At 46.1% G+C, this 25,112-nt stretch overlaps 1 protein-coding gene across 1 annotated transcript in view; it reads left to right on the top strand.

Moving 5' to 3' along the window:
- The window catches only part of DLGAP3 (DLG associated protein 3), a 49,657-nt gene that overhangs the window by 14,573 nt on the left and 9,972 nt on the right, over positions 1-25,112 (top strand). The window contains exons 2-6 of the mRNA XM_054999453.1: positions 9,365-9,570; positions 10,280-10,346; positions 13,915-14,134; positions 14,454-14,794; positions 21,645-21,730. Of these exons, the coding sequence (XP_054855428.1) occupies positions 9,365-9,570; positions 10,280-10,346; positions 13,915-14,134; positions 14,454-14,794; positions 21,645-21,730 (920 nt within the window). The remainder of the gene's footprint in view (positions 1-9,364; positions 9,571-10,279; positions 10,347-13,914; positions 14,135-14,453; positions 14,795-21,644; positions 21,731-25,112) is intronic.

The following is a 25,112-nucleotide window of genomic DNA, read 5'->3' as shown; positions in this document are numbered from 1 at the left end:
CAGGGAGTGCGATGCGTGCCAACCTTGGGCAATGTGGCTGGAGATCACTCTCTGTGCTGCATGGCACCAGGCCAAAACCCACTCAGGGATGCCCCATCTCCTACAGCCTGGACATTTTTACAGTTAAGCCATCCTGCTTCTCTCTGTCTGAAGCAGGCCCCACTCATCTCCTGGCATGAATTGGATGTATTCCTGCCCATCCTCTCCCATTTAACCCCTTGATGGCCACCCAGTCGATCAGTGCCATAACAGGATTGTCCCTTTCCAGTTAATTAGCTTTTCTCTCTCTCTTTTTTCCCCCGCGGGAAGGAGAAATTGAATGACAGTCCGCTTGATCACCCATGCAGAGCAGGCAACAGGAGGGGCTGCTGGGATGAAAAGTTTCAGCCTATCCAGCCTTGCTATCACACCCCCCAACCTCGCCTGTATCTGCCCACCTCAACAGGGACAGCAGCAAGGGAGAACAAAGGGGGGAAGGCACTCCTTGATGCTGCTTCGGAGAGGCAGACCGACAGGCAGCCGTGTCTGTTCGAGCCTCTTGCTCCCATCCACTTGCTTTGCCCTTCTCCTGATCACCCAAGGGATGCCAGCCCATCACTGGAACCTGGTAAGGGAACCATCTGGAGCGTTGGATGTTAGCCAGACCATTCTGCTGCTCTAGTCATGGGTGGTATTTGACCAGGACTCGTTACAGCTGGGGAGCTGTGATGTGGAGACTTCTCGATTTCCCAAAGGTTGGTCATAATCAAGAATGTCTCATCTCTCACCTTACAAGGAGGAACTGCCACTGGGTGGGGAAGGCAATAAGCAAAGAACTACCAGCAAGATCAAAGGATTTCAAGTGGAAGAGAGGACTGGTGCTCCTTCTAGACATCTGGCACCTCCAGGTCAGAGAGCTTCTTCCTTTCTACCTACCAGTGCTCTTCCTAAGAGTCACCTGGGTGAAAGCTCTCAGTAAATCCATACATTTTGATACTGGGTAGTATAGATGGAGGTAGAAAGGTGGCACATTATAGCCAACTCTCCTCTCAACTCAGAAGGTAAATAGGGTGGTAGACAGCCAAGGAAGATTCTGCAGAGAAAACTACCTCTGCTTCTTGCTTCCTTTGAAAAACCCTTGATGGGGTTGCCGTAAGTCGATTGTGACTTGAAGACACACACATTCATATTATAGATGGAAATTGTTTTCCGCTATTTGGTACATTAACCAATACTACTTACGTGTTTTGTTTTATTTTATTTATTAATTGCCCTGACCTGGATGACCCAGACTGGCCTAATCTCATTAGATTTCAGAAGCTAAAGCAGGGTTTGCCCTGATTAGTACTTGAATGGGAGATCACCAAGGAAATTCAGGGTCACTATGCGGTGGAAGACAATGACAAACCACCTCTGAACATCTGTTGCCATGAGTTGGCCGCAACTTCACAGCACTTTCCACCACCGCCATTTAATTAATTGTGCTGTCAACTATTTACAACTATGAATAAGGACTTGATACTGTTATTTGCTTTATAAAATTGAATGTATTAATAAGAGCAAAAAAACCCTATGTCCAAAAGGAAATCTGATGACCACATGTTGGCATATCTATCAAGCTACCTTGGGGCATTGTACCCTTTCATTATTCAGAGGCTGCTGTGATCCAGTCATTGGGCAAGGCCACTCAGGTTTCCTTCTGGATGTACTCAGAGGGACACCCTAAATGTTAAGTTCACACATACATGTGTGTCATGAGCACTTGGGGGCTGGTGGGGGGATGTACGCACAGAGTCTGTTGAAATGTGTTGCATTTGGGGTGACTTTTACCTATCAGGAGGGTTTGTATGTAAGTTTGTGTGGTGTTAAAGCTGCATGTAATACACTCTACGTAGGTCCGCTCTTATAGACAACTTGAAAACACCATGCCTTAGCTACTCTCAGGTGCTATGTGGAATCTTCATATTGGTTCCATTCTGCAGACATTCCATTGGTTACTGATCAGTCACAGGGCTCAGAAAACTGGGGGAAACTGGGGGAAGGAAGGGGTGGAGAAGAGACTAACATGGGAGGGTGTTGGGGGTGAAGAACAGGAAAGCATCTGTGGGAGGAAAGAACAGAGAAAGATCTGGGGAGCTTGGACAAGGTAGGAGTTTTCGGAAGGGGGAAGAGAGAGGGTAAGATCTTTGGAAAGTGGGGGAGAGAAAAGGTAGGATCTTTGGAAAAGGGGAAGAAAGAGACAAAGTAATATCTTTGGAAAGGGGGAAGAAAGAGACAGGGTAGGTTCCAGGGCTTTTTTTCTGGGAAAAGAGGTGGTGGAATGGGGTTCCAGAACCTCTTGAAAATGGTCACATGGCTGGTGGCCCTGCCCCCTGATCTCCAGACGGAGGGGAGTTTAGATTGCCCTCCACGTCTGGAGATCAGGGGGCGGGGCCACCGGCCATGTGACCATTTTCAAGAGGTTCCAGAACTCCATTCCACGGCGTTCCAGCTGAAAAAAAGCCCTTTTAGGTTCTATGGAAAGGGTGAAGAGAGAGATAGGATAGGATCTTTGGAAAAACGGGATTCCCCCTCCCTGCAACTGCCCTGCCGCACATAAAGGTCAACACTCCCAACACCCTCTGACACCACCACATTTCTCAGTATTGCAGGACCTGGCACAGTTCCCTCCCCTTCAGCATCACCAAATACAATCCATAACATTTTGCTGTGGGCTCTCTCTTGTATATTCTAATGGCTAAGTGGCCCAAATCTGCGGGTACTTAAATCCACAGAACAGGGCCATGTACAAAGAAGTATGATTTTTCTGCAAATTTGGGGGTCCCCCCCAGGGTTGCAGAGAAATGAAAAAAACATCTTTAATCGAAAGGGATTAAAACCTCCAAAACACTGGAGCCATTGGCTGTGCATGTGCAGCAGCAGCAGCTCCTGTGTCGGAACATGTCTCCCAGTGTTGCTCCTGACCTTGAGGGGGCAGTAGGGTTGCCAGGTCCCTATACCTTCCCCACGGGAGGGGGGGCTGGCACTTACTTTGTGCCAGCAGTGTGCTCGGGCCCAAATGAAGCGCAGGAGTACTCCCACAACTGGCACAATGATGTCATTTTCGGGAATGACATCATCACAATCTAGAGGTGCCAGGTCCCTCTATCCTCTCAGCGGGAGGGTTGGGACCTGGCACTTACCTTCTGCCAGCTCTCATTTACTCCCCGTGCATGTGCGCTTCGGAGCCAGCATGATGATGTCACTCACGCCAGGTGCGTGGCAACGTCACTTCCGTGAGTGACGTCATCGTGCCGGAGACAAGAGCACTCCTGCACTATGCGCAGGGATGATCCACCCCGTTTGGGGCCCAAATCAGCCCCAAGTGAAGCACGGGAATGGTCCCGTGGCCAGAGCGACGACATCACTTATGGAAGTGACGTCACCGCGCCAGGTGGAGCACGCGCACGGAGCACGATCCAGAGGTGCCTGCCAGTGGGAGCTTGCCCCCTCCTGCCGATCGCCCAACAATCAGCGGATGAGGGGGCAAATCCCTGGGAGTTTGCCCAGCACTGTTGGGCACCTGGGAACCCTATTGCAACCGCTGGGAGTGTGCGCTGTGCGTGTTCCTTGAGTGTCGTCCAGTGGTAGGCAACCTCCAGGGGCCGATTGCTGGTGGATTGGCAGGCAAGAGTGAAAACCCCTGGAAGTTTGCCCACCACTGGCGGGCACCTGGGAATCCTAGGGGGTGGGAAGCTAGAGCCATTGCTGCAGCAGCAAAGTTGCATGAGAAGCAAGAGTTGCTACTGCTGTGGCAGCAAAGCTGCAGGTGGGGGGGGGAGCCACAGCCACCATTGATGGGGGGCAGGTTGGCAGGCATGCAGGCAGTGCCATCAATGGGAGGGGAAGCAGGAGGGCAGGCTGCACCAATGATGAGGGGGGGCAGGCTGCACCATTGATGGGGGGTGGCAGGCAAGTAGCTTCCTGCAAAGCTGCGGGGCCTCCATCCTCCCTCCATGCGTCTCACAGATCCCCACTTGTAGTAGTATTAGTCATTGCCATTGTCATAGAAATGTGCGTGTGTGTGCGTGTGTTTTCTCTCTCTCCTTCTCTGTACCACTATAATTTTTAATGGAATTTTGTGTTTGTTAATTAGTTTTATTGTCTTGTCCCTGGGTCATACGAGAGCAGAGCAAAGGCATACGCCAAATAAAAGTAATTAAAAGAATCTAGTCCCAGTCTGTCACAGGAGTACCTGCTCTGATTTGCCTCTGTCCTTACTGCAAAAGCAAATGAAGGCTGGGTTGTGTTCTGTTTCATTTCATTAGAAGACGTTAGGGCAGATAAACATCTAGGTTTCTTTATCTCCAAAGTATTGCTTTAAAAAACTAGGCATAGTATTTGGGGTGGACTTTATTAAAAGCAGCTGTTCAAAATGAGATCAATTCCCTCTGTGAATATTTGGAAATAAAAAGAGTCATGCTCATTTTGGAATTTTTATGAAGAAAGAATGTAGTCAGTTCTAAAGGAGAAAATGATTTCAAAGGTAAGAGAATGAATCAAGGTGAGGGGGATTAAAGATATGTCAAAGTAGGAGAGTTTTTTATGAGACAGGGTCTATTCTCATTTATGGGTTCCCTCAGAGGAACTCTGGGAACTGTAGTTCTCTTTAACCCTCACAGAAACCTCTCATAAACAGCTCACCAGACTACAGTCCCCAAGATCCTCTAGGGATTCCTGTTACGAGGATAATTTAGTCTGCCTAATGCTCTGGATTTCTGTGTGCTTTTATGCTTTGGTGCTTTTATTATTTACTTTACCTGCAGCCTGTCTTTCTCACTAAGACTCAAGGTGGATTACAAGATGTAAAACCATGCCATCAGGCAACATAAGACATCCAATAACAATGCAGTGTTATGCTTTGGGAGTTTATTGGCTGTCATCCACCTTGTGTAGGTCTCGGAATAGGCGGTGTAGGAATGTTCTAAATAAATAACTGAGGGGAAGTCGTCGTGGCTAAACTGGTCTCAAAAGGGTCCAAGGTAAACTACTGTGGAGAGGCAAGGTATTCATGTCAGTTCATAATATGGGGTCATGGGGTCATTTGGCCTCAGACAGCTGCATATGGCCCCCCTACGAGTGAGTATGAAGCGATATATGAACAATATACTAAACGAATTTCTTTGACTAGCAGCTCATTGGGCGAGGCAAACTGACAGGTAGTATCCTACGGCATCAGAGTGCATAAACCTGTGAGTATCTGTGAAAACACAAAAGTGAATCCGTGATTACAGTGGACACTGTTACAATGGTAGACTTGCCTTTAGGAGCTACAGGATCGCGACGAGTGGTCAGATCCAACATACCTGTAAACAATGAGAAACATATTAGGACTGTACATATATGATTCCTCTTTTGGAATGAGTGAAATGCTTTTCATGACAAGGTGGGCATGCTGTAGACATGTACAGCTCTTAAACCCAAGATGCATTTCTGCACCTAGAAGGTGTGAAAGACTAGAGAAGCTTGTTTCAATGTGCGCAAACCTCAAGTTTTCCAACGAGCTACACAAGGATAAAAATGTAGGCTCAGAAGCAGAAGTTTCAGAAACTGATTCTGATTAGAGACTTGAGGTGATGATACTTTAATTTTAAATATGTCTAATTTTGTACATAATTAAAATGCTATACGTGTACGCTCATAATACACTACTGAATAATTCAGAGCTTTAATGTTATGAAGTTTAACTACATATCAACATATGCTGTGAGTGCACGCTCCTTTTTCTGATCAAATAATACATTTTGTGTCATTCACTACAAAGCTTGTGTTTTCTGTTTAACTCCTATTTTTTCTTCTTTTCAGACAGCAAAAATTAAGATGCATGCGCTAAGGTAGCATAATGTGCATCAGTTTGCAGTATTGTCTGAAGTACTGGGTATATTTGCAATTTTGCTTGTAGAATACTAACTTTTAAATTCCATAAATAAGTCAAATATTGCAATTCCATAAATAAGTCAAATATATTGCAATTTTATGTGCTAAGTTATAAAGGATGCATTTTATGTTATTAAAGCAATAAAATTAGCTTAAGTTTGACAGGACAGTAAGTATTTCATATATTTCAACTGTTCCCAAAATTTCAATTCCCCCCTTCCCAAATACAGGTTTTTTCCCCCAAAGAACTCCATACCCCGGGGCTCAGGAAAACAGCTTGGGTAGGGAGAAGCAAGAGCCCATTCTTCACTCTCACTGCAGTCCTGAGCTGAATTGAGCCCCTATGGACTTTTAAAATGCCATTCCTTGCAGTTGTGATGCAGGAACCCAGAATCTGCTCGTTACAACATGTACCATGTACTTTGGCCCTCACTTTTCCACAGAATAATGTAGGGTGTTTTCAGTCCTTCAGTTTCCACTTCCTATTCAAAATCAGGCTCCCTGTTTTGTTGTTGTTCTTTTAGAGGAGAAAAGACATATTCTTTAAAAATATCCAATTGTTCTTCCTTAAAATGCTAATCGCAAAGCAGGGGGCCCAGTTTTGCTCAGCAGAGATTGAAGGGTTGAACATTCTCTGTTCCCTGCATGGCCCCAAGGAGATTTGCATTTTATAGTCAAATTGAGAGTCTTGAAGTTCATCTCATCAGTCTGAGCTCTTACAATTCAATCCTAAGCATGCATACTCGGAAATAAATCCCATTAAGTTCAATGAATTTGTTCCCTTGTAAGTGTGTTTAGAATTGCAGCCATAGTCTCTCACAGTGCAGTCTACAGTTGCCAACTTCCAAGCGGGGCCTGGAGCTGTCCCATATAGGGTTACCAGATCCCTTTACCCTCCCAGCGCTGGGGGGAACCAGTGCTTACCTTCCCAGGGCTGTCTAGATGCACGAGCACGTGGCCCCATGTCAGCACAATGACATCACTTCCAGGAAGTGGGCCGTCGTCACACGGGCTTTTATTTAGTGCTAAAATGGCGCTATTTCCCGGCAAACACCCACCTTATTCCAACACAGTAGCGATTTTCTCTCTTCTGCTTTGCGCTTGATAGTCGCGCTATTTTGTGCCTCAGTGTGAATGCCTCGCATCGATGTATTTCGCCTTGCAACGTCCTATGCCCTCCCTTCAATCCCAGAATCCATTTCTTCCTGCGACTCCCCTTTTTTTTTATTTTATTATGTCCTTATAACGCCATAACGACATAACACAATGCAAACTTTCTGCTGAAGTAAAAATGACTCAATCGCCATGGCAGAGTCTTCAGCGATGGGGATCACGTCAGACAGGGAGTTTTCTGCGGGCAAAGGGCTATTTATATAATTTCAAAGTTGGGAAAACAAAAGGGTCGTCATGTTTTGCTCTAACGGAATGTTTATATGCTGTTATTCCGTTATATCGGAATTAAACGCCAGAATAATTTTTTTAAAAAGGGGGAGGAGCTGCTTCTGCGCGGTTAGAGAGAACAGAACAGAGTGCTTCGGTGTGGACAGCAGGTGGCACGAAGAGCCGTTAGGTGACCCAAAGAAACGTTACTGTGCCGATAACAGGTAGGACACTATATGCTGTAAATTTAACAGAAGAGATGCTCGTGTGACGACGGCCGTGGTGTCATTGTGCAAGACTGGGGAGCGTGCGCACACTTCGCAGCAGGCCAACCCATTTGGGGCCCAAGTTGGCCCACTGTGAAGGGCAGGAGCTCTCTTGGGGCAGCGTAATGACGTCAGCGACAGTCATGCTGGCCCCAGGAGTGCAACCAGGAGGCCCATTCCCCGCCTTTCCCCCGCTCTCCAGGTAAACAGTGGGGAATGGGTTCTCTAGTTCCATAATTACAACTGATCTCCAGACTATGGAGATCAGTTCCCCTTGTATCAGAGAGTCAGAGGGTGGAGTCTATGGCATCACACCCCTGCAGAGCTTCCTTCCCTCCTCAAATTCCAACCTCCCCAGACTCTGCCCCCAAATCTCCAGGAATTTCCCAATAGTTAGCAAACTCTAGTACAATCCTAAACTGAGTTACACCCTTCCAAGCCCATTAAAGAGAGTTACTCTGCTTAGAATGGCACTGTAAATCATTTGCAAACATCCACTAGAGGGGGCAACAGCATGCCTTGGGTGTAGCTATTTCATTCACTCATTCATTGATCCATTTTGAAAATTTCTACCCCAGCCTTCTACCAAAGTGTCAGGCAGAGTGGTTCACAACATTAAAAACTGAAGAAATAGAATCTAAGAACACCAAACGGTAATAAAAGCAGCACAATAAAACAATAAAATATGAAACACTAAATAGCATAAATATTAAATGAAGCAATAAAAATCCAAGCCAATAATAACAACTTAACCAAAGCATCTAAACAAGTTTAACAGTTATTCCTTCCTCTCCCCTAGAGAATCCTGGGAACTGCAATTCTGTGAAGGGCTTAGACACCTTACAGAATGTATTTGACACCCTTCCCAAACTACAATTCCCAGGATCCTTTGTTGGTAGCCATGACAGTTAATGATGTCATTTTGCTGTGTAGATACATTCTGTATGCTACCAGTAAACATTGGGATTCTTAAGCAAGATAGAAATAAGATAGATGCCAACTTCCAGGTGGGAGTTGGAGATATCCCAGAATTGCAACTGACCTCCAAGAGACAGAGATCAGCTCCACTGAAGAAAATGACTTAATCTTGAGGTATTTTCCAACCTAGACCTGGCAACCCTAGGTGTGAATTAGGATTAGACCCCAGTAATTCTCACAGACCATATTAGACTATGGCTTGGGACATTCCCAGAGATCTGAGGGTGGTGCACGTGGAAGGCAGAGCATGTGAGGGGAGGGAGCTGATCAGGGATGTAGTACCACAGAATCCTCCTTCCGAAGCTGCCATTTCCTCCAAAGAACTGATCACTGTAGTCTGGAGACGGTATGTCATTCCAGAACACCGGGCCCCGCTTGGGGGTTGGGAACTCTAGTCATAGTGCTTCAGGTCAGACTAGGGCAGCCATTCTCCAGACGGGCCTGGAGAACTGCTGGAATTGCCACTGATCTTCAGACCACAGAGATCACTTCCTCTGGAGAAAATGGCAGCTATGAAGAGTTGACTTTGTGGATTATCCTCCATCCCCAAACCCTGCCCTCCCAGGATCCCGCCCCCAAATCTCCAGGAATTTCCCAACTCAGAGTTGGCAGCCATAACTCAGAGACAGGCTTGCAGTGGCATGGAAAGAAACTACGGCTGAGCGTGAGTCCACTACCATCTTGAACTGAGTAAAAAGCTCCCAACAAGCATGCCATTGCCTCTAGAGCTCGACTCGCCTTGCTGCTAGCCAGAAGCAGCCCTCCAACAGCAGTAGCCTATCATGAACCTTTCTTTCAAGGGCCGTTGAAACTTCTGCTTACTGCATAGTCTCTTCTTGCTCCAGGTGCCCCAAGATGACTGGGGAGGATACCCGGCATCTGGGAAGGACGGTGAGATCCCTTGTCGACGGATGCGGAGCGGCAGCTACATCAAGGCCATGGGAGATGACGACAGTGGAGACTCAGACACCAGCACCAAGGTGTCGCCCAAAGGGGCAACCCGACGGGATGGGTACCGGCGTTCCTCCAGCGTAGACCAGGCCAGAACCAAGTGAGAAACTAAGAAAGAGAGTGGGTCTTCTCAAGATTGCAGGAGGAATGATTAGGGAACGGGCTAGGGTTGCCAGCCCCAACAGCAGTGGAAGCATTTGGGGGCGGACACTGGCAAAACAGCATCACACAATGCTGCACGACTTCTGTCTAGGAACCCAGAAATGCCATCACTGTGTTATGTGACACTCAAATATTAACCCCCCCCCCATCTCTATGGCAAAACCCATAGAAGTAGGGAATGTCTCTAGAGTGTCATGGAATGCAGCAACGTCACTTCCGGGTTCCTTGCCAGAAGTGACATAGCATGACACCATCCCTCCTCCCATTTTTACCCCGCCACTCAATTGACTGCTGGCAAGGGACAGGGAGCACTGGCAGGGGTTGGCAACCCTAGAGTGGGCGTCTTTTTAATTGGGTCATGGTCTCCCGACAAAATCCATCTGGGGTGAAAAGAATCATAAAGCCCAAGCTCCCACCCACCTAGATCTCCCTGCATTCTGTTAAAGTATTCAACCAGGGGAGGTGCTCAGGTGTATTGGATGGAGGCTCAGAGCCCACAAAGGTAAACAAAAAACCAGCCCGGCATCATTTCCATATGTTCTGCTCTTGTCTGTTTGGGTTTTGTTCCGAAATCTTTCTTCCCCACTGTCTTTCATTAGGTTTGCGAGTAGGCACTATTCTGACTCATATATCTGTAACTGTCCCAGCTGCTGCACGTCACCCCGAATCCGGCCACGGGGACAGGGGTATGGACGGTCCTTCACTACTGGGCAGGTGAGGTTCTTTGTCTTCAGCAGTTGGGCTGGAGGAAAGGGACAGGGCAGAGGAAGCAGAGAATGGAAGGAAAAGCTGCATGATGGGAATCAAAATAAATTGGATTGTGCAGGTTGAAATGTGAGATGAACCCTTTTCAGACATTCTGATTTTAGTATTCCTACTTTCATGTATCGGGAAAGTGTGCTATGCATGTACCTTGTGTGTATTCATGTGTTCTCCACTTTGTGTGAATAGGACAATGTGCATATTTTCCAGCATTGGTACGCTTTGGGCCAGCATACGTTAAAGACTGCTTTCTCCAATATGAACCTACTCATCCACTCTGGTCATCTTCAGAGGTCTTGCTTTAAGTGTCCCTACCATATGAGGCTATCCTGACCTGGATAGCCCAGGTGAGCCTGATCTCGTCAGCTCTCAGAAGCTAAGCAGGGTCTTGGTTAGTAATTGAATGGGAGATCTCAAACAAAGACCAGGGTTGCAGAGGCAAGCAATGGCAAATCTCTGTTAGTCTCTTGCCATGAAAACCCCACCAGGGGTCGCCATAAGTCAGCTATGACTTGACGGCACTCTCCACCACCACCACCATATGAGGCTAAATGGGTAGCAACCCAAGAAAGAACCTTCTTGGTTGTGACACCAACATTTTGGAAATCCCTCCCTAGGGAGTTCCACCGGTCTCCCTCTATCATTGTCTTCCATCAGTGGATGAAGACTTTTCTGTTCCATTTGGCCTTCCACCTCCTTGGGCTTAGACTGGAGTAACTCTGTTTAGGATTGTGCTGTTAGTTATTGGCTCTCCTCCCAGGTTTTGCTATTGGGCATGTATATGTTTTTAATGAATTATATATTATTTTAAACACTGTTTTAATGTTCAAATGTTTTAATTTTCTTTTTTTTTTTGATTCATCGGCTTGGGGACCCAATTTTGGTGGAAAGGCTGCATAAAAATGTTTTAAATAACTAAATAAAGGGCCTCAATGATCTCATGCACTGAAGCTGGAAAATACATGCATGCCTTATGCTCACAAAGTGGTGGATGCATGTATCAAAAGGAGCACTGATTGGGCGCTCTTCTAGAACATAAAGGTCAGCGTGCCAAAATTACTGGAAAAGTCTCTCTCCTCATTACATCAGGAATGGAAACTGGGGTGGGGGGTGGGGGGGGAGTGCAGGAAAATCTGTTCTGCCAATGGCCTCAAGAGGATTTCTGTGAGTCTTGCATCAGGAGAAGTCTCCCCAGTTGGTGAAACGGATCTGTGGATTTTCTTGGTGTTTGCTTGCAGAACTCTGACCCTAGGGAGATGTTTCTTGCTGGGGAGCCTGGAAATCCTGCGCTCAAAAACCAAGCGCAACTTTTTCTTCCACTTCTCCGTGGTCTTTTTTTTAAAGAAAGAAAGAAATATCCAGGACAAACGATATCAATCCACCCCAACCTCGTGTATCTTGGAATGTCAGGTGCTGCTGTTAGTTTAGAACTACAAAAATGCTACAGTGACAAAGGACTTCTGGCACTGAATGGAAAAAGCACATTTCGGCAGCATTCCCATAACAGAGTTGTGCTACCTGCACTTCTCTTATGGGGCAAGACCTCCGCGCCTGACATTAGAAACTAAATGATAGCACTCAGTTGGGTTCCAGACTGTCCAGTCATGGTCTCTTGGGATGAGAGTTCTTAGGTACTGTGCCTGGAAGAGGTGCATGGCTGCCTCATTACATCTCTCTCCATCCTTCTTTAGCTTGACGCACCCCTGCACTCCCGCATTGCTTTAGCTCCTGCCTGCCTGTCTTGCAAAGAGATGCTAAAGCCCAAGCCAGGCTCCTACATAAACCAGCCGTTTTCTACAGGTTAGCACAGAACTGGAATTTTAAGAGACTCAGGAGCCAGGCTGTTCAAAGTATTCAGCATCCCTAGGGTCAGCCTACGCTTTCTGTTGCTGCAGTTCCAGCACTGCAGACAACAGGGGAATGGAATGCAAGATTCCAAATTAATGGCTTTGCATGTTTCCGTACCACACTTCTGTGAAAACAAGTGTGAAATATACAGACTGTATTTGCTCAGGAACTTTGTTCGAGCAGTCCTGCGTTTGGATCTGGACAGAAGGGTCAGGTAGGTTGTGCCCAAGATGGAGTCACTTGACTCCAGACAGAGAAGAGAAAATCACTTCTGCGTGCAGCACGTAGTTAATTTACGGAACTCAGGAACACATGACATCCCCTAGGCTAGATTAATTTTTTTTAAGGATTAGACAAATGCATTATGGCCTGTCTGTGATTGCCAGCCAAACAAAGTTAAAATTAACTTGCTTATGACAAAACATTTATATACCCTATTACATTGTTTATTAAAATGCCCTTGAAATTGACTGTACTAACTCACCCTGTGTAATCCGCCTTGGGTCTCAGTGAGAAAGGCGGACTATAAATAAATAAATAAATAAAGTACTAAATTATTAATACCAAAGCAAAGTGAGAGATAGCTTTCAGTTTAGCAAATGCAACCATCATCTACAACATTAGCTGATTAATCTTCTAATTAGACCATTCCAAGACTGGATCCCGTAATTTCTATGAATCATTACTGAGCTATGGTATTGCAAACCATTCCAGCAATCAGTGGTGCAGGGTAGGTTGCTTCCATTCAGTCAAACTTCTTAGAGTGTATGCCTGTGAATGGATAAATGTAGGTTTGGAGAATTAAAGATCATGCAGGTACACTCATCAAAGAGCTGGGATTGGCTGAAGGACATGCCACATGGGGGCTGTAGATCCAGGTTTGTGGCCTGGTAATGGTGGCTTTTAGACTTTGCTATAACCTATGAATGATCACCTATGGCTTGAGGCAAAGCATAGTGGCACATACTATCCTACTCTAATCAGCAAAATCTGAAGACTTCCTCCAGCTTAAAGGACCCTCCTCTAACTTCAGCAGCTCTTCCTACAGTGGAAGAACCACTAACATTGAAGGAAGACTCCTGAGGCTGGAGAAAGGCTTCAGACTATGCTGAGTGGGGTGAAAAGATACATGCCAGACTTGAGACCTTCCTAGGGCTGCCAGACCTGCACCAGCAAACCCCAGGAGTTTTTGAGGGTGGAGTCTGGGGGGAAGTATTACTGATGCTGTGGCATCACTTCTGCGTGCACATCTGGAAGTTATGTCACAACCCCTCTTCCACATGCCACTCTAGGAATTCCCCCAATCTCTATAGTAAAGGCCATAGAGACCACACTAGGAATTCCCCCATTCTCTATAGTAAAGACCATAGAGATTCAGGAAATTCCTAGAGTGTGATGGATGATCACCCCGAAGTAACATCTCAGCATCTGTGCAGTTGTTTCCCTCCCCACAGCTTTGAACGTTAAAGATGACAAATTCAGACAGGTGTGATCTTGTTTTTCCACAAACCTTAGACAATATGAACCAATACATTGGGGCACTTGTGAGGCCATGAGCAATTTCCCCCCTTTGCCCACCCTTGCACCTTGGGTACACAGATCTTAGCTTCATCTACCCCCACCCCCCACCCCCGTCCCTTCTCACATCTCCATTTTCTTCTCCCATTTCCAGATTAATGAAGAGTTGAACCACCAGTTTGAGGCTGTGTGTGAGTCGGTGTTTGGGGAGGTAGAGTCGCAGGCTGTGGAGGCCTTGGACCTGCCCGGTTGCTTCCGCATGCGCAGCCACAGTTATCTGAGAGCCATTCAAGCTGGCTGCTCTCAGGACGACGACTGCCTCTCTCTCTTCACCATGGCAACAGCTACCCACCAACCTGGCCAGCCCCTCACCAGCAGCATCCTCAAGCCAAGCACCTGTAAGTGTCACCTTGCCTGGCTCTGGCCCTCCATGCAATAATCTTGGGGGTATGGTACTGGAAATGAAAGAAGGTCAAAGCTGGCAAAGCCCTCTGACAATCCCTTTGCTCTTGTCAATAAACTGTGTGTATATATATATAACACCTCTCCAAATCTAGCTTGGGGCATGGGGGCAAGGGAGGGTCACCGTGCGTGATGTTACAATTACAGTCCAGTGTGTTCTTGTATTGGCACAGACCTCCCCTTTTAATTGAGTCATCCCATCTTTCTTTTCTTGTCTCACGCCTCGTGTAGCCTTCAGTTACAGGAAAGCGCCGCCTCCCCTCCCTGCAGGAATCAAAGCCAAGCCCCTCATCTCTGTCACAGCGCAAAGCAGCACCGAATCCCCCCACGACAGCTTCCTGCCCAGAGAGGTCGCCCGAAGCCCGTCGTGGTCCAAGGAGACCGCCAAGCGCTGCAATTCCACCGAGAGCTTGGAAAGCACCAAGATCACCGCCATGTCCTTAGACTTGCCTTCCATCCAACCCAGGACTTCCCCTAAGCCCTCCACTCTCATCATAAGGACGATTCCAGGGAGGGAGGAGCTGAGAAGCTTGGCCCGCCAGAGGAAGTGGCGACCGTCTATCGGAGTTCAGGTAGGCGCAGGACGGAATTGAGCTTGCAGAGATTCTAGACAGCTGCTTTGGGTAGGGGAGAGGGATTTAAAGCTCAGTTTGGTGGCTCAGAAGGAGAACGTGGGGGCCGTGTCTGATGCTGATCCTGGAGGGACCAGCTTGAAAAGAGTACGTATCACAGTGTACTCCTGACAACAGCCCTCTAGCACCCAGCAATACAAGCATTGAAATCAATGCACGTAGCATGGGAGCAGGCATAATTGCCAGCTCATGAGAAGGAGTCTACACTTGAGAAGTATACACACATGTAACTGGAAACATTAAAAATAAGCGACATTAAAAATAAGCAAACCTACGCATTTCCACTGGCTATACACACAGACATAGCTCTCTCCAGGTGTAATGCCCATGCAAACTGAGAGCCCACCAGCCATTCATGTAAGAAGCACATGATCCCCACAATTACAGTCCAATACGTACCTGACATGTGCGGTTGCTATTGTGTGCGAGCTACTCAATGCATGGACCTCACAGATCAAGTTCCTCAAATGTAACCTCTGAAAAGGCCTATGGTGTCCCTTTCTTGTTAAGTTCTCATTCACTTCAAATGGGAAGACTTCTCAATGGATTCTTCCCCGATCTTTATTACTGCGGGGAAGGATACCATTGTGTTTCTAGTTCAAGCATCCTTAATATCTCAGGATGGAACTTGGTATGAGACAGGTGGGAAAGTAAGCCAGTATGAGCTGGTACAGAGTTAGGGCTGCCAAATTGCAGCTGGCAAGGTCTGGGAGGGATTAAGTGGAAGGGCCTGGCACACTGGCATTACCATCGAATTTTTGTTAAATGCTAGAGAGTCCATGTCACTTCCAGTTTTTACTAGAAGTGACGTACGTGCACCAGTACAACGCTGGCACACACTCCTTCCCCTTCATTTCTTCCAGGATGCCAAGATGAAAGGGGATGCCAGGAGGACTCCCCCTGTAGCATCCCTATGCAGGTATGAAAGTGGCTGATGTGGTCGCTCACATCTTCTGCTTCAAGCCCCCTCCCCTCACCCAGGCAGACAGTACCAATAAGAAGTTTTAAGTTCCTTTCACCCTTGTTCTAGGCAGGGGTCATTTCGTAGAAAAAGAGCTGGAGGAACTCATTAGCATAACTCATTAGCATATGCCATGCCCCTTGCCATCACCGGAAGTGTGTCATTAGCATGACTGACTTGCATATGCAACACCCCTTGACATTAACTATGCTGGCTGTTTTGGACCCAATCCTGGCCATTCGGGGCTGAAATTGGGCCAAAAAGGGCTGAAAATGGCCAAAAAGTGGTCAGGATTGGACCGCTGCTGAGTGGGAGAGTGATCCACCACCCATCAGAGGCCCGATCCAGGCTGTTTCAGCCCCAGTCCAGGCTGTAATGGGCCCAAAATGGCCGAGAGTCAGGTGGGCAGGGCCACCTGACGTGACCTCCTTGGGGAACTGCCGGAACTGCATTCCTGCACATTCCCCCTTGAAATGAGCCCTGGTGATACACATCTTCTGCTTCAAGCCCCTTCCCCCTGCCCAGGCAGACAGTACCAATAAGAAGTTTTAAGTTCCTTTCACCCTGGTTCTAGGGGTTGATTAGGTGGCTTGGGGACCCTTTCAAACCACTTGTGCCTGTCAATCAGATTCTATAGTATCTCACTAGCAGAGCTGTAGCAGGTCAAATTACTGGATCAGAAGTTTTTGTTGATTCTTGAACATCCAGCAATAGTTCCCAACAGGGGAAGCCAGAGAAAGGAGCAATTTGGACAATACCTACAGTAATTTTCAGTGGTCTTGTCCTCCTGAGCATAGAGAAGAATTGGCTAAACTGTGGTGGGTTTTTTTTCCGAAGGATTTTTTACAAGTGTATATTGGATAGGCATGTCTTGCTCAATGGTCAGCTCAAACTGGCAACAGAAAATGGTTTGAAGAGGTAAACTCAGGCCATCTCTACTGAGAAATGAAAAATCCTGTTTGGTCACGGTCTGTTTCAGGCAAAGATTCCAAATTTCATGACCACAGCAAAGATCATGGGGAAATCAGGTTCAAGGCAAGCAAGCACCTGGTTAATACGCATTCTGCCGCTTCTCTCTTGTTACTCGTTTTAATTTTTATTACACTCATAAATTTGCATTTCCTTCGCTCGCCATTAGTTTGTACTTCATTAGCAAGCCTTTCCCTTGTCACTTAGAATCAGACCAGGTGTTCCGTAGAGAGGCTAAGTGAAGTTCAGGCGAGTGTATCCGAGCGGTTCAGCCAAGGGGGCAGGCTGGCGAGAAGGAAGTGTCTAATCCAGCTTCATGGTTTGTGGTCTCTTGTTTGACAAGGTCAAAAAATTGGAGACTTGAGGGCACTGGTTTTTAACGAATCACTTGGAGCTGACGCAAAATGAATCAATTAAGCCCAGGCCACCATTCCACGAAGGTGCGGTGAGAAGGCGTACTGTTCCACAGAGGACACTGATATTTTGCACACAATTTGAGGAGTTCAAAAGGCCCTGTTTATATTCTCCATTCCCAAGGTTACAAGTTGGATGGTTGGATTCACAGTGAAGGCAATCAGAAGCCATCTAGGGACACCACCTTTCCACCAGCTCCGCTCGTGTGCTTTCAAAACTGGCCTGATAGACAGAAATTTAGCATTGAAGCTTTTCATGGCGTCAAGGTAGAGTGATCAACTTTTTTTTACTGGCCCTTGGTCACGCGCCTTAGAGCAGCAGCTCACACTGCAAGCATTAGAGAAGCGTGCTTCTCTGTGTATTGTGAATGTAGCTTCACTCACTGGAGCAGACCAGGTCTGGCTTTTTGCTGGTCAGTTGGCAACCCTAAAATAATAATAACATAATAACATTCTATTTATATATCGCCCTTCAGGACTACTTAACACCCACTCAGAGCTGTTTACAAAGTATGTTGTTATTATCCCCACAACAATAATTACCCTGTGAGGAGGGTGGGGCTGAGAGAGCTCTGAGAAGCTGTGACTGACCCAAGGTCACCCTCAAGCAGAGGAGTGAGGAATCAAACCTGGCTATCCAGATTAGAGTCTTGCCACTCTTAACCACTACACCAAACTGGCTGTCAAATGATGGCAGGGACAGCAACATGTGCTACTCAATGTTTCTGTTTGGAGCAAGGTCAGTAAAAATCTTGCAACCATGAATACAGCCATTCACATAAATTCCATTAAAAAAGAAGCCTAATCTTTGTGGGCACCCAAGATGGTGCAGAATGGCTGGGGACCAGGGTGGCCTAGCCAAGGTAGAAGCCAGCTGATAGCGGTGCAGTCCAAAGTCTGAATGTTCTTAGGTAGGCCTAGACTTTTTGCAAGCCTAAAAGGACCTTGGCCTGATATTTAGGGTCACCAGCTGAAGTGTTCTGACATTAGTCAGTTGCCAACTTCCAGGTGGTACCTGGAGATCTCCCAGAATTACAGCTGATCTCCAGAATTCAGAGCTCAGTTCCCCTAGAGAAAATGGCTGCTTTGGAGGGTGAATTCCATGGCATTATGACCTGCTAAGGACCCTCCCTTCCCCAAATACTACCCTCTCCAGGCTCCACCCCAAATCTCCAGGAATTTACAACCAGGAGTTTGCAGCTCTAGTGCAGGACAATATTATTTTATGTGGGTCAGGACATTACTGATACTTTATTAGAATATACTGTCCTTAAAGCGTATTAAATGACAGCTGCTTTCTCCAGTTATGGTGCATCACTTATTTTCTGCATGTCACAAACCAATGAATATGTTCCTTGAAATATGATGCTCAAGAGAGGCAGTTGTGGTAAAGTGGTTAGAATGTTGGACTAGGGAGACCCAGGTTTGAATCTCCCCTCTCCCATGGAAACTCACTAAGTGATAAGAGTTGCCAGGCTCCAGGTGATGGCTAGAGATCTCCCGAAATTACAACTGATCTGTAGGCAACAGAGATGAGATCCCCTGGAGAAAGTGGCTGCCTTGGGAGGTGGACTGTATGGCATTATACCCAGCTGAAACCCTTCCCCAAACCCCACCCTCAGGAGCTTCAGGAATTTCCCGAACTGGACCTGGCAACTCTACTAAATGACCTTAGGGTCAGTCTTTCTCAGCCTAACCTACCTCATAGGGTTGTTGTAAGGATAAAGTAGATGAGGGAGAACCATGGCAGAAAGGTAAGATAGTTTTTTTAAAAAGCTCAGTCATATAAGCAATGGTGGTGGAGAGTACCATCAGGTCATAGCTGACTTATGGCGATTCCTGGTGGGCAAAAGACTAACAGAGGTGGTTTGCTATTGCCTGCCTCTGCAACTCTGATTTTCATTGGATGTCTCCCATTCAATTACTAACCAAGTTCGATCCTGCTTAGCTTCCAAGATCTAATGAAATACAAGCAATACTGTTGAGTGTAATATAAGATTTCAGTTATATTGTCGCCTTTTAAAAAAAAAAAACTTCTCCTGCTTCCATGCCTTTAAATGGTAACTTGCTAGGGGAATATATAGCGTTTTTCCTAGAGATGGTGTGGAGGTGATAGGTCAAACTTCTCCTGCTTCACGTCTGTGTGTGTCAGGCTACTATTTAAAAGTATACTACCAGGCCCAATGAAGCAATATGGCAACTCTCAAACCGTCTAATCCAACCTGCTCCTTTATCTAAAATAGCCATCCAATTTTTCCCTTGAAATCTCTGAGATAACAGATTCCTTACACACAGGCTTCCATTTATCAGTCAGAAGAGGAGAGTTGAAGTGGGCCTGGCCTGGATCCCAGTAGAAAGCAAATGGAAAACAACAGGTAGAAATTTGCCTTTCCTGTCCAGGGTCAATTCCGCCAATCCGTTGGCTATGCTAGCATGGAGATGGGGATGCGGGAGATCCAATGGACAACGATGAAGTCACACAGCCAAAACGAAAGAGTCCAAAATCATATGCTTAATTCTGAACTCCAGCCCAACCCTGCGGATCAAGAGCTCAGCACAATGGGGCCACCCAGAGGTTTCTACAAAATTGAGGGAACTCGCAGGTTTGCAGAAAAATCTGAAGCCTCAAAAGGATTAGAGTAAACCAAAAAATGAAATAGAAATGTCTGCAACACCATGGAGAATAAAGCACTACGTTTGGGTCGCATTTGGGTTTACTGGAGCAATCCAAAATGGTGCCTGATATTGTGCACCCAATACTACGAGGAGATGCACAGAGTAGTAGATGAAAGGGGGGAGAGGCTGTAGGAGCCATGGGAGGGGGGGAAGGAGACCTGGGAGGGGGAGAGAAGGAAGGAAGCAGAGAGAGGGAAATGGGGGAGCAGCAAGGGGGGAAAGAGGGAGCCAGAATGATTGAGGAGGAGGATGTAGGGGCAAGCAAAGATCGTGTGAGGAGGAGGCAAGTGAATGAGGAATGAAATTTCCCCTTCTCTGCGTGTCCCCAACTTGTAAATATATATTATCAAACTATCATCACTCTTAATGTACCCTCATAACTAGCGAAATAGCAACGTCTGTGTTGTGGTACTAACACAGTGTGGACATACGAGCCACACATGTGAGGTAAAAAGGATGGGGGGAAAGGAAGATGTTTTCTCTGCTCTGCATAATTTCCTTGGCTGAATTCTGTCCATCTCCCTGTGTGTGTTGGATCCTATGAATCCAGTCTGCTAGTCGAGGCAGTTTCCCCAGTGGAGGGAATCTTTCCCTGATGCAAAGCACTTGAAAGAGTATCAGGTGCGAGGCATGGCTGGCTCTTTTCTGCTAGAGGGAAGCGCACACCCCCCAACCCCACAACTGAAGAAATCTTCAGGATCCAGCTCTGTGTCTCTCGGGGTCTTCATTTGCCCACATTCTCTGGCCTTGGCCATTTGTCTGTCAACTAAATATTGGTTTAAAAATAAGGCAACATTTTGGTGCAAAAAGGTTAGCAAATCAATTGAGGTGTGTAATCTGTTTCATTGCCTGGATTTCAATTTTTGTGGCACGGAATCTGGAAAAAAGAGAGAGCTGGTACCGATCTTGAATGACGCAAGTGAAACGCTTGTTATGAGCTTGCCTTTTAGGCCAGAGGAACCCTGTTCTTCCATGAAGGCGCTCTCATGAATCTGGGGCTATACTTTCTCCTCTCTTCTAACCCAGCTGGTTTGGCGATAAGGCTTGGGCCTTTGAAGTTTGCTTGGCATCCTGTGGGAAGAAGGGATAAAACGAAAGGCCAGGGTTCTATAGCACTTGATCCCTGCTCTACGCTCCTAGAGTTTATCTGGATTTCCTTTTGCATCTGGTGCTTGGGATTTAAAATTCACATGCCTGGTTTGCAAGATGCTTCTGCAGAGCTTTGGCCTCACTGCTGACTTTCTCTCTCTCTCTCTCTCCTTCCCATCCATTCCTGCCATCTATGAATCTTTTTATTTCCTTGTCTCTGTCTTCTTAAATATCACTTCTTCATCAATATAACCATGTTCCTGATGCTTTTAAAAATTTTCCTCCCTATCTATACATTTTACTTCCGAGTGGTATTATTATCTTCCATGTGTCCATCTTTTTCTTTCAATCACTCTTCCTTTGTTTTTTTTTATTTTACTTCTCTTCTTATTCTATCCCTTTGCTCATTGTTTTATTTGTTCTTTTGCTTCCTTTTGTACTTCTTTCTATCTATCTTCTACCTGTTTCCCTTCTTTTGCTTTCATTCTGGTCATTTTTCCACTTCTCTCTCTTTCTGAATTATCCTTTGCTAATCAATCTTTGTCTGCTTCCTCTGCTCTTTTTTTTAAAATTCTACCTCTTTTGCTTCCACTTCTGGACACATCCCTTTCCTTTATTGTTCCATTGATCTATCTACCTTTACCTGGTGTCCTTTTCATCTTCCCCTGCAACTCCCAAACAGGTGGAAACCATTTCTGATTCTGACACAGAAAGCAGGAACCGTCGGGAGTTCCATTCCATCGGGGTACAAGTAGAAGAAGATAAAAGGTACTGCAGGTTCAACATCCCCCTTCAGTGCTTGTGTCCCTCCATGATCTTTGGCCTTTGCAATCTCCAGCATTTGTGCCTCATTCTCACCACCAGCAGGCCAAGTTCTGAAATCAATATTTACCATACAGATTTTCTTTGGAGAATCTAAGCCAAAGAGGTCTGCAATGCTTGCTGCTAACAACAGGGTTATTGTGGTGATTCATAAAAAGAGATGTTTGATAATGTTTTGACAATACAATACTGGCTGTAGTTTGAATTCTAACCTACTTTGCATCCTCCCCAAACTCCACCCTTCCCAGGCACTGCCCTCAAAATCTCCCAGCATTTGCCAAGGCAGTGTTGGCAATCCTGTCCCAGGACTCCAGCTCCCCTAACATCCTCAGATATGGGAGCTGTTCTCCCTAATCCATATATAGGGCTCGGTTGCAGCTATTTAGCACCTGCTCAGATGCACACTTTGGTTTTGCTGCTTGACGCCTTCCAGAGTTGAACATATTAGAAACAGTCAGGGCTTTTTTTTCAGGGGGAACGCAGGGGAACGGAGTTCCAGAACCTCTTGAAAATGGTCACATGGCTGGTGGCTCCGCCCCCTGATCTCCAGACAAAGGGGAGTTAAGATTGCCCTCCACTCTGAAGGATGGAGGGCAGTCTAAACTCCCCTCTGTCTAGAGATCAGGGGGCGGGGCCACCAGCCATGTGACTATTTTCTCCAAGGGCAACTCACTGAGTTCTACCACCTCTTTTCCCAGAAAAAAAGTCCTGGAAACAGTTGTATTTTGTTTGGTAGCCGACTTAACCAGTTAGAAGTGTTTTCCGCAACATGCAGTAACGTCCTCAGGCAAGTAATTGTAGAAAAGATAGAACTTACGGGTAGATTCCATTCACAGCATTTTTTTTGTAGAAGAAAGAATCCTAGTCTAAAGCATTACTTTCCCTTACCTCAGCCAACTAATTCAGCATCGTGGCTGCTTGGGTGTAAGAGGGAAATTCCCCATTGCAGGGGAGAGAGATGTAGGTGAGACCTTTTCTGGAGACCATGAGGTGAGAGGGAATCTCTCTCATTGGAGATAAGAAGAGGATCTCTCCGGCTGCCTCACAAAGGGGAAGTTTGCTAATTAATCTTCCTGGAGCTGAGTTAATGAATTTAGATATGAAGAAACATGTTCCCAGAGCCAAATCAAACTTATCAATGCTGGTTGATTGATCCTCTATCTTAGGGTGGGGATTTCATCACGGAAGGAGGGTATCGGAATGTGCTAAACGGGGTGATACAACGAGACCCTGTCTTATCACAGCTCACACCTGTAGCTGGGAAGGCCGTAAATACAATCCCCACCAGTCACTCTGCATTAGCGTGAACCTTCCTTTCATGCTTGATCTCCCGGGCGGGTCTTAGCAACCCTCTTGCCCAGCCAGCTGGAATTCCCCCTGCTGCGGATCAAGCTGAGTTTAATCCAGGGGCCCTATGATTTTATATCATAGACCTGTATATTAAATATGTCAGAGGCTGGGGCTGACTACTTACACAAGGGAGGGCTGTTTTCTGCTTGCAGGCTCTGCTCCCTCATTTGATGAGAAGGGATTCTGAACTAGATAGGCCTTTGGTCTAGTTCAACATGATTGCTGTTATGTGAAAGAAGTTTTTGCTAGTCTGAGCGTGCGTGCATGTACATGTGCAATAGGTACGCCAGCTTTAAATGCTGTCCGAGATTCTCCAACGCACTCCCGCCCTCTTGTCTTTCCCTTCAGTTCGCTGCATGGTCACGGAGCACACAAGGTGACCACTCGCTAGCTATTCCATTTCTTCAGTCAGAGAGGGACTGGCTGGCGCTCTCTCTCTCTCTCTCTCACTCACTCTGGTCCTTCAGCATCCATCCAGTGCTGGTTGCCATAGAAACAGGCCAACCAGCATGAGGAAGAGGGAGCAGACATCTTAGTAAAAGAACATGAAGAAGCCCCTGTTCGTTGGCTGTTGTCAGATTCTAAGTTTCATCCTCTAGTGGGTTCATCTCTAAAAAGCGAGGTGCTCCTGGTCAAGTACACCCAAAGTTACAGCATATGAAATGCCCTGCTTCTCTGTGTTGCATGTATGCTGAAAGGTACTCTGCACATGCTAAGTGACACCATTGTGCTCATTTTTAAAAAATAAAATTCAAGGCTGCGTCCTGGTGCAAACGAAGTCCCACTTTGGCCACCTTGTTCCCCAGCAGAAGAACCAAAGATACAAAAGACCAAATAAAATGAAAATCATTCTGGGTAGGCAAGATTTATAAGATTTGTCAATGAATTACCCTTTGAACAAGTGCCTCTGCAAGGCTATTTAAGAACTGTCTTGCCCCAGGGGAGGAGAGAGAACACAGAACAGATAACCTGATTGAAGAGACCCAGCAGGACCAGAACTGGCGAGACCATCTATTTAAGCTGTCGATTAGTTTGCAACAAGCACGGAAGGCATTTTTTAACCCCAGCAGGATAGTTATCCTTGGTGCTTTTATAGTACATCGCCTCTGGCATTTTTTTTTTAGTGGAGATGCAGTCTCTCTCTCTCTCTCTGTTATGAGTTTTGCACAGTACTGGTGTTTGCTGTCTCATTTGGGTAATATGTATTTTTTTTACTGGGGCTTTGTATCTGCTGTGTGTTTTTTTTCTCTTTGTTGTTTTACACTCTGATTTGAGTCATGCTGCATACCTAGTGGCAAAGAAAGAGAGAGGTGCAGTGTCCATTTAGATGTGTGTGTAATAATGATAATAACAGATAATGCAATTTAGCACAGGAAAAGGTTATACTGCATAAAACGGAATGTATTTCTTTACTGAGTTTCTAGTCTGCCTTTCTCACTGAAGGCGGATTACGCAATTTTGAAAGAATGCCATAAAAACATTATGATGTGTACAGTAAAAATGCAATAAAACTGAATTACAATTTTTAAAAAATACAATAAGGCAATGTAATATGTAATGATGTAATAAAAGTGCCTAACATTTTTCACAGACTTTAAAACTACAGTCTTATTGCCTTTATAAAAATACAGATGTCAAGTTAAGCAAAAGTCCTTAAATATATGTAATATCTCCCAATGTTAACACTGAATCCCAAGTTAAAGTGAGGCCACCCACCGTTCCATCTGGGATTACCCTCAGGATCCATCTGCCCATTCAGGTCCTCAGCTTGCATCACAACTGCAATGGGAGTTTTGTGCCTCCCAGATACACACAGACTGTTTTCAGCTTGCGACCACAGCAGGTGGGGAGAAGCGGCTGCTTCTCCCCAAACTGCCTCATGGAGATTGGCTCCATTGTGAAACTTACATGCAGCTATGCAGGGCTTTTTTTCTGGGAAAAGAGGTGGTGGAACTCAGTGGGTTGCCCTTGGAGAAAA

The sequence above is a fragment of the Eublepharis macularius genome, chromosome 15, assembly GCF_028583425.1.
Source record: "Eublepharis macularius isolate TG4126 chromosome 15, MPM_Emac_v1.0, whole genome shotgun sequence".
NCBI lineage: Eukaryota > Metazoa > Chordata > Lepidosauria > Squamata > Eublepharidae > Eublepharis > Eublepharis macularius.
Note: the sequence above shows the minus strand (reverse complement) of the source record. Positions and strands in the feature narration are given on the sequence as shown.